The sequence below is a fragment of the Dendrobium catenatum genome, unplaced genomic scaffold (assembly GCF_001605985.2).
Source record: "Dendrobium catenatum unplaced genomic scaffold, ASM160598v2 fragScaff_scaffold_315, whole genome shotgun sequence".
Classification (NCBI taxonomy): Eukaryota; Viridiplantae; Streptophyta; class Magnoliopsida; order Asparagales; family Orchidaceae; genus Dendrobium; species Dendrobium catenatum.
In genome coordinates, this window is record NW_021318777.1 from 1,498,665 (window position 1) to 1,508,917 (window position 10,253).

Below are 10,253 nucleotides of genomic sequence, written 5' to 3' on the forward strand. Positions count from 1 at the left end.
AATAAAATTTATTGAAGAAGAAACTCATTTCTTCCGTTTTTGTAGTCAAACAACTATAAAATGACCTTTACCTTTTTGTCTCTAATTAATAATTCTTTATGACACGCCCATCATATTCTGGTGTGCTGATATTTCTATTTTGTAGGTAGCATCTTTTGGTTGATTCTGATCATTTTTTACCTAGAACATTTGGGAATAAAACTGAAATATTAGGATAGAAAAATTTATTCCAGAAATTAGTTATTACCCTTCTCTTTCTTGTAGTTGTCATGCCTCGTTTTTGTGATTGAATGCCTTAGGAGCTTTTTTATGTTAGTATTTAGACGAGTTTGACTACGCAAATCTTAGTTTGAAGCTAAAAATTTTGATTCCAAGTGTATCAAAATTGATCGATTGAGTTAAATTTCAATTATGTTGGCCCAGACTCATATTTTTTAAAAAATATTTCTAAATATTAAATTGACTTATTGTTGAGATAAAAAATGCCAATATGATCAAGCATAGTTGTCAAAGCAACTTAAGGATAATTTAATTCATGTTTAATTTTAATTTCGAATATATCTTAGATATGTACTAAGCTCTCAACTCCTAAATGTTAAAATAGGATGCTCGCATGGCCTTAAACTTTTGGTCCTGAGATCAAGCCAAGTCTATCTCAACTAACGAGCCTGATTAACCATCTCCATTATGGCTAATGTTTATGCTTCAAACGTGTCTGAGCAATCCATTTTGTAAAATATGTGACGGTTATAATATTTTATGTCACGAACCGGCCCGGATAATCAATCTAACCAGACGGGAATGAATAGTCGGACAGTAATACAATTCATCCCATTCGAAAAAAAGACATTAACATAAACTTTTCATCAACTGAAGAGCTACTAATCCCAAAGAAAACTATAATCAATATAGGACCGAACTAAGCATTCTCATTAGTCATTTTACCTGTCGTGATTTGCACGTCGTCTTCTATTGATGAAAACCTCCCTTTCAACCATTTCTTCTTCTTTAGAGATTTACTTGAAATAGTTAATTAGTTGAATGAGTTTACAGAGTAAACTCAGTGGGAAACTGTTAAAACAATTAACATGAAAATAAAATATACATTACATATAACATTAATATACTTTTTATTCATTTCCCTTCCTTATCTTTATTTCATTCGTTTCAATCAATGATGCATGCCATATTACAGTTCTTGATAACCTTTATAGAGCTTTAATATTTATTTGTTTTTCTCTCTCATTTGTACATGAGCACCATCTAAATGTACCGAAGGTACAACCATTTACATTTTTCTTTTCCATAATCATTTCCTTTTTACGTGCACACGAGTATGGCTTCCCCAGCTAGTACCATAAGGGGCTGATTTTTTGTAATTTACATAAATATCCTTTTCCCTTTCGTTTTCATTTTTACATTTATTTATCATATAGGTCATTTTATTCTTTCACTATTCCTTGCTTATTTTTTTATGTGTGATTGTATCATACATCTTTTTTCTTTACATATATATTTATATCCTTCATTTGAATCCTTTCACATAATACCATCAAAAGACAAGTAAACATCACTTTTAAAATTTAAAACATTTAACAATAACATATAAAAATGTCTATATACAATATTAATCACATGTCATTGTCATAAATATTTTTTTCAAAAGAATATGAAAACATGATAATAAAATTTATACACAACCATAATTACCCACTTTGATTCTCTTCTTCCAGTATTCGTCTTGTATGAAACCCTTTTTAACTGTTCACAACAACATAAGGATTTAGTTAACATTAACTCCTAATTTGAATGACTCAAAATAATGTATGATTTCCATATGAAATTACCTTACAAAATTTTTCTTTCTTTCTTTCACTTCCAAAATTTCTTCTCCTTGTTTTCAATCTCTTCCTTTCTAAAATCCCTGAATCCATATAATATAGCTTGCATGAAATGTAATTAAATAACAAAATTTAAATAATGTTATACAATAAAGAATTTACTTGCAAATGAGAATTTCCTCAAAATCCCTATATTCTTCTTCCTCTCCCATAATTCTTTCTCTTTGCTTTCAATCCCTTCTTTCTCTTTGCTTTCAATCCCTTCTTTCTCCTTTAAGAAAATATCATTCTCTTTTAAATTAAGAAATCGACAAAATTTATAAGAAAAATGAAGGAAGAATTCAACAAACCTTCTTCCCTTTTCTTCTCGACCGTTTTCTCGTCCACAAAAATTTCTTCCAAAATTATCACTCCTTTAACGGTAGGAAGGAAAAGGAATATTTAATTCTTATCATTAAAACAATGGTTTGCTAAATTTGGAAAAACGGAACTCACCTTGCTCTCTCGCACAAAGTCGTCTGTCGCCCGCTCTCTCGATTTCGCGAACAACACCGACCCCTGTAAGGGTTGGCCGGTTCGGTTGAACTGGCCACCCAAACCGGTTTGTTACATTTTACTTGTGATTGAGGTATTTCAGATTAATGTCTCATGATGTCGTGTTCGTTGTTCATCTTTTTTTTTTTTGTATTCAATCGAATTTGGTTGTGGAGTATGTATCATGGTCAACAATTAGTAGTCACCTTAAACCTCTAGTGTTCCTTTGGTCGCTACCTATTTGTCAAGGTCTCCTTCACCTCCTAGAGGAGGTGCATCCTATCTCTCAACATAATTGTGTCATCATCCCCAAGAATACTAGCATCCTCTAACTTTTAACTTGTTTTGTATTTATGCCTTCTTTGAGGTGACCCTTTGCAAATCAGAAGTGCTACTGATAAAAGTTGTTTCAACGGGCTATGTTTGGCATTTTTTCCATTTTTGGAGTTTTTACATGAAATTTATTCTCTTGACCAATTTATTTACTTAATTGATTATGTGTGTGCTATCATTTGTGGCTAAGGTTATCAATCTTTCTATATGTTGACGCTACTTTTAGCACACACTATATAGAAGTGAAGGCACTCGTAGAAACATGTATTTTTATCGGAATTGAATTTAATTGCTCGAACCTAGTTAAGTGAATTGATTTCGATCTTATTAAAATTTGAGTTCTTATGGAGCAAGTTTGAAACTTCAAATAAAATGCCAACCATACAGAGTGGACATTGTGAATGGCATATGCAGATATTGTTGACGATCAATGATCACTTGTGACTTTTTAAGGTGGCGTCTCATTATGAGTGGATCATTTACTTAATAGTTCACAAATGCTAAAATGATGCAGCACGCTAACCTATGTGGACTGTGTACTTAGTTACCCTGTACGGAAAATTTAGTCATTCTGAACCTGCATGAAAGGATATATTCTCTTATTATTGTGCTTGTTAACCATTGATTCCTGGATCTTGTTCATCTTTATTCTTTTGCCACACAAGTTTGTGCTGCCGTTCTCAGGTATCTGCATAGATGGGAGCTGAATGCTGCAATTGATGTTCTAACCATGTGTAGTTGCCATCTTTCTCAAAATGATCCAATCAGGGATGAGGTACATGATCATTTTTTTTATTTAAATGGTTACTACCCTAATGATTATCTGGTTTTTCATTAAGAGCATCATCATTAAAAAAAAATCAGTTCCAACAGTTTGGGTCAGCACTAAAAATATTTTTTAACCTTCGCATGGATGATCATCCATTCACATTTATTTCTTGAGCTCATCTTAAATGCTTCCTCACCAATTATTCACATTTTGTCACTGGAATAGATAGTACAGTATGTACTCTTATATACTCAATTTTGGCCTTCAAGTCTGTGTATCAGTATTTTGTTGCCGTTTTTAATCAACTTGTTTGTAAAGGCTTATTTATTACCAAACATTCAAACTCATGCAGTATAGCATGCTCTCTATCTTTTTTTTTTCCAATTTTCTTGTGGCCTGTTTGATAAAGTGTTTTTCTGATATAGGTTTTACAAAAGAAGCAAGCTCTACAAAGATATAATCGCATTTTGTGCGCAGATGACCATTATAGTAATTGGCAGGAGGTCTTTCTCTCACCCATCGCCTTTAGTATCATTTTCCACATGCATGAATGTGTTCAGTGCACTCAAGAGTAAGTGTGTGCATGAGAGCTGCATGCATCACTGTTTGTGCATCTGTGCTATTGCTGTTGTTGCTGTGTTTGGGCATGCATGTCTTTCTGCTGGTGCATATCTCATTTAAGAGTATTATCTTGCTTCAAGTGAAGGTTACCTTAATCCATGAACTGACTACAATGTTAGTCCTTCACGAGGAGCTTTAGGAATAATTTGTATTCCCATATGGTTTTCTCTAATTTTTGTTTTCCATCAGGTTGAAGCAGATTGCAAGGAAGATCCTGAAGGTTTGGCACTTAGGTTAGCTGGAAAAGGGGCTGTTTCTGCTGCCCTTGAGGTTGCTGAAAGTGCATCTTTATCAATACATCTGCGGAGAGAGTTGCAAGGTCGACAACTTGTTAAGTTGCTCACTGCAGATCCCCTTAGTGGTGGGGGACCAGCAGAAGCCTCAAGATTTCTTTCTTCATTAAGGGATTCTGATGATGCCCTGCCAGCTGCTGTTGGAGCTATGCAGCTATTACCTGACTTACGATCGAAGCAATTACTTGTATCTCACTATTTCCTTTAGATATATAAGCACATGCTACTCTTCCATTCAATAACATTTTTCTTTGCTTATGCATATCGTAGGTGCATTTTTTTTTGAAGCGGCAAGTTGGGAACCTGTCGGAAGTTGAGGTTTCACGGCTTAACTCATGGGCCCTTGGCCTTCGAGTGCTGGCTTTATTGCCATTACCCTCTCAACAGCGTTGCTCTGCTCTGCATGAACATCCTCATTTGATTCTTGAGGTTCTTTTAATGATGAAGCAACTTCAGTCTGCTTTATTGGTATATATTCATTTCTTCAATCTTAATCCCATGTTTAATCCCATATTTTTTTTTAGTTTTTGAAATTTACATTTTTACATTACGCTCCAAATGAGAAAACTGTTGTTTTAGGCTTTTAGACTTTTTACAGTAATGAAACAATTTCTTTTATTACGTTTAACAGAAAACTATCCATTGTACCTGCGTTGCATCACATCATGGATATTGTCTCACTGGTGATATGGTTTACTCAGTCATGTTGTTCTTGTGCAGGTTCTAAAGGAGTTTCCTTCGTTGAGGGATGACAAACTTATTCTTACATATGCTTCCAAGGCAATTTCCATCAATGTTAGTTCTACTGCTAGGGAGCCCCGAATATCCATCTCTAGTTTGAGACCTAAACCAAAACCGAAACCTACCATTCCATCTAGGTCAAACTTCACACAAAGCATTGGTAATCTGCAGAAAGAGGCTCGCCGAGCATTCTCTTGGGCTCCTCGTGATGTAAATAAGACTACTCAAAAGGATTCATACAGGAAAAGAAAGAGTCCAGGATTATCACCATCTGAGAAGGTTTCTTTGGAAGCAATGCCTGGCATACATGAAGAACGCATATACTCAGCTGATGGTCAAGAACGAATTCCATTTGTGTCCGTAGCCGAGGAATGGGTACTGACTGGAGATGCAATTAAAGATGATGTGGTTCGTTCATCTCATAAATATGAAACATCTCCTGATATTACACTTTTCAAGGTATGTAATTTAACCTTCAAATGTTAATGGTGAGCTTTGCTTTTCTCTCCGTGAGACTTGCAGACCAGCATCTGTAACAAAAAAAAAGAAAGAAAATATTTTTGTTCATTAAAGTTTGGGATTGGTGATTTTGACAGATGACAACTTAGGTGTTCTATATTGAATGAGGCAATTCCTTGCAATCAAATCCTAATTCAAATGATGTTTTTGCAGAATGCTCATAACCTGAGCCTAAGTATTGTTAGCATTATTGTGGTTTTCCTTATGAGCATTATGGAACATATTTTGTGAGTAGGTTGTTTTAAAAATTAAATTTAATGATTAAGTGTTCTTTAAAAGGATGCACATTTATTTTTAGGAATAATTCCCATTTTTTTATAGTGGTTATTAACTTAATTGTAGCTTCTACAAAAATTACTTCCAGTAAACTTGCCCCTTTGTAAAACATGTAAACTGGTTTGAAATGCATTTTTTGGGTTTATTACTTTGGATCCATGGTTAAAGAAGTTTTCTAATTTGTTTTGTTTCTTGTATTGTAGGCATTACTTACATTATGTTCAACTGAATCAGTATCTGCCAAAGGTGCCTTTGAATTGTGTGTTTCTCAGATGAAGACTGTATTGAGTTCCCAGTACTTGCCTCTGAATGCATCCATGGAAACTATAGGTCGAGTATATCATGCAACAGAAACTTATGTGCAGGTATTTGAGTTTCTTAATTTATTAGTTATTAGTTAATTTATTTTTCTGATTTGGTCCAGCCCAATTAGTTGGGATAAGGCAGATGATAATGAATGTAATGTTGTTTTTTTAGCTTGTGTTATATTTTTAGTAATTGTGATTACCACATTTAGGCATTGACTTATTCAAAAAGTCAGCTCAGAAAACTTCCCGGCAACTATGACTTCTCTAGTAGTTCTGATAGAAGTCGGGATGCAGATGATAATTTTTCAGACACTACCAGTTCAAGTAATATGAGTCAGTATCCAGATGAGTTCTCGGAACTTCTGTCTAATGTTGAAATTTGGCTAGGACGCGCAGAACTTCTTCAGAGTCTTTTGGGATCAGGAATTGTTGCTTCTCTTGATGATATTGCTGATAAAGAATCATCAGCTCGCCTTCGGGATAGACTTATTCAAGATGAAAGATACAGCATGGCTGTGTATACATGTAAAAAATGCAAGGTAGTATGTAGATTGTAGATTAAGTTTGTATCATTTATTTGCTGTATTATTTGAATTAAATCACCCTGAAGGTTATGCTATTCCTTCAGATTGATGGTTTTCCTGTCTGGAATGCATGGGGGCGTGCCTTGATTCAAATGGAACACTATGCTCAAGCTCGTATAAAGTTCAAGTGAGTAAATGTAGATTTTCTTGCATTCTTTAGCAAAGGAGAATTGCCCTACTGGGATAATGAGGTGTTGTTTTTCCCTTAAATTAATATGTATCCTATTACTTGAGCACTTGATGGTTATCTTGATTCAAATCAGCTCCTAGGATTTGGTTTAGTAGTTTTGATTTGAAAACAATTGACTCGTATCTATTTAGTGGTTTTTGTGGCTAAAATATGAATATCAATTAAAATGCATCCAAAATTGTAATGCTAGTGCTAGTATCAAGGGAATCTAAGGTAACCTTTCTGAAAGATAAGTGAGCAAAGTTCTTTTTGATATGATTAGAACCTATCAGGAAACGAACTGGTGATTCTTATAGCATTTGATTCGTGAAAGTTGTTTTATGGTGTCTTTGATCTGTCTCTTGATATAATCAATTTTTAAAAGATATTCATTACTACGCATATAGCTGTTTGTTTAGCAGATTTCTTGCTATTTGATTGTATATTTTGGAGATTCTCCCCCAATGACAGCATGATACTTGTGCATTTCATATTTTTTGCATGTAGGCAAGCTCTTCAATTATATAAAGGTGATCCATCACCCATAGTCCTAGAAATTATCAATATGGTTGAAGGAGGCCCACCTGTGGATGTTTCATCGGTTCGTTCCATGTAAGTGAACTTTGATCCATATGATTTGTCTATAAATGCTTATCTTCAAAAAACTGATATGATCAACAATTGCTCTGTTTAACTATTTTTTTCACTTAAGACTTTGATTTTCTCTTTTTGGGCTGACTATTGGAAGTTCCTTCTCTGTTATTTTCCTTCTAATGTCATTGTAACTTTACCGGGCAGGTACGAGCATTTGGAGAAAAGTGTGCCAACAATTTTGGATGATTCTCTATCCGCTGATGCTTACCTTAATGTTCTTTATATGCCATCAACATTTCCACGTTCTGAGAGATCCAGATCTCACGAGTATGCTTTAACCAGTCAATTTTCCTCTAGTTCACGTTTTGAAGAAGGTCCCCATAGTCATCTTGATAATGCTAGATATGGAGAATGCATATACTATTTACAAGAAGTAAGCTGCAGAATTCCTTCTATATTGCTTCAACTTTTTTTCTTAAAAGATCGCAAGACATGAGTTTTGTCATGCAACTTGAATTTTCTGTGTTCTATAACTTTTTTTTATAAATAAGGAAAATAGAAGTCAAGGTGTCATAGCGGGATGCTTTGGGCCATCTGTACGCTTGCACTAGAATTATGAGCAGTAGTGATTAGGGTTAAGCCAAGAAAATCAGCATGATAAATCAAATTTATTCATGTGATCATGGAAATGCTATTTTTGGCTATTACAATTAATATACATATATGTTTTGGGTGAAACATATGAATAAAGTAGAATAGCAAGCGATGATCTTAAGTCACTTGATAAAACCAAAGTTTAGCCGTTCCTTACTTTTTTGGCGAACTTTTTTGTGATTTTCCTCTCCTCCTCTTCCTCTTCTTCTCTTTCTTTTCACTTTTTTATTCTAAATGAATGAATTAAGTGAATTTTTGTATTAATGCTTTTTTTCTTGGCAGTATGCGCGCTCCCAAATGCTTGTTTTCATGTTTAAGCATGGTCGCTATGCAGATGCATGCTCATTGTTTTTTCCAGTTAATGGGGTACCTAATCCTCCTCAGCCATCAGTCCATGGTACCAACACCCCATCATCATCTCCTCAACGGCCAGATCCGTTAGCAACTGACTATGGTACAATTGACGATTTATGTGACTTGTGCATTGGTTATGGTGCTATGTCTGAATTGGAGGACATAATTTCAAGTAGAAGCTCATTATCTTTATCCCAAGATGGAAAAGTGAACCAATACATAGTTTCTGCTCTAGTCAGAATTTGCAACTATTGTGAGACACACAGGCTTTTCAATTATCTTTGCAAGTTTCAGGTATATTAACTGCCTTCATTTCCTATTCTAAATCTTGTCTGTCGTATTTTAGATGTTTTGCATTTCATTCATGTTGATGCTTTGCAATATATTAGGACCTTGGGCGTAGTTTCATCTATATTTTTTCTGTATTGCAGTATAGAGAGGTATGGCAGATGAAGATCTAATAGTTTTTTAAAATAAAAGAAAAACTAACAAGTCAGGGCCTTTTCCTTTCAATTTTCTGTTTTCCTACTGTGCTTTGTTGGGTCGACAGTAGTTTGCAGTCTAGCTTAATCATTCCTGTTTCAAAGTCTTACATGAAAATGTTCAAATATCAATTAGATTTTCGAAGCAAGGTTGTAAGTTTAGGAATACTGAATCCTTAAGACCGAATAATTGCAAAAGTGATTTGAATTTTGGGGTGGGGTTATGGCGGGGGCATGGGAGTGGTTAGAGTTGATTTCCAGAAAAAAATGCTTTAGTTAGTGTCATTAAAAAATCATTGTTATTTTGTTTGACAGATGGAGCCTCTTGGTGCCTTTTTTCTAAGCTTAGAAAATTATGCATTGGGACTGACTGGAAATAGTATTGAGATATTTAGCGCATTTGTGTAATTATGTATGCCAAATATTGTGTGACCCCGTGTTTTTCCTTTTCATTGCTTAAAAAAGGCATGTGTGTGTAGCTAGTCACAATCATCAGAACATGTTCAAATACTAGACTTTCCTCTCTTCATCACCTTCTTTACTTTTTTTCATAGCCTTGCAGCCCTTACCCATCACTTGTTTTCTTTCATCTAGAATTTTGTAAAATAAAATTTAAAATAAATATGGTCTACAGAATTGTTTCATGAGGATCATAGCACTCAAAGATCTATGTTCTTGATGCAATCAAAAATTTGGGAGAGGGACCCAAATTTTTTATCACAAAAGAGATTACCTTTCTAAGAATAAAGAAACTTACAAAACTTATAATAATTAGACAAATTAAACAAAACAAAACACAATTTTAATATTATAAAAACTATTACAACTTGGACACTTACAAACGACTCAAATGACTCTTACAAATGACTCTTACAAGACACCTAAAGTTGCTTTCCAAGAGAAGAAGGATACAATGGAATGATTACTATGGAGAGAAGAAAGAGATTAGGAGACGAGACGAAGATTGGAAAGAGCCCGCAGGATTTCCGAAGGAGGTGGAAGAGGGAATGGACAAAGCTCGCAAGCTTTTCCAAACAACAAACCCGCAGGTTTTATCTCCAAAAATCACTTACATCATAATCTATTTAAACTTCTCAAAATATCTCATATATATAGGCCATAGAGGGGAAACATAACAGCCAAAAGTTCCCAAATTCCCATATAGAAATGAAAGGCCAAGA

General features: G+C 34.4%; 1 protein-coding gene across 5 annotated transcripts in view; it reads left to right on the forward strand.

Moving 5' to 3' along the window:
- LOC110102932 overlaps positions 1–10,253 on the forward strand; it is a 206,637-nt gene that overhangs the window by 110,583 nt on the left and 85,801 nt on the right. For 4 of the 5 annotated variants that reach the window (XM_028693545.1, XM_028693546.1, XM_028693544.1 and 1 more), the window contains 11 exons: positions 3,393–3,483; positions 3,903–3,980; positions 4,288–4,578; positions 4,662–4,859; positions 5,112–5,591; positions 6,131–6,292; positions 6,445–6,777; positions 6,864–6,946; positions 7,496–7,600; positions 7,787–8,015; positions 8,519–8,884. In XM_028693545.1, coding sequence (XP_028549378.1) covers positions 3,393–3,483; positions 3,903–3,980; positions 4,288–4,578; positions 4,662–4,859; positions 5,112–5,591; positions 6,131–6,292; positions 6,445–6,777; positions 6,864–6,946; positions 7,496–7,600; positions 7,787–8,015; positions 8,519–8,884 — 2,416 coding nt within the window. The remainder of the gene's footprint in view (positions 1–3,392; positions 3,484–3,902; positions 3,981–4,287; positions 4,579–4,661; positions 4,860–5,111; positions 5,592–6,130; positions 6,293–6,444; positions 6,778–6,863; positions 6,947–7,495; positions 7,601–7,786; positions 8,016–8,518; positions 8,885–10,253) is intronic. The other variant, XM_020831452.2, reaches the window with a different exon arrangement.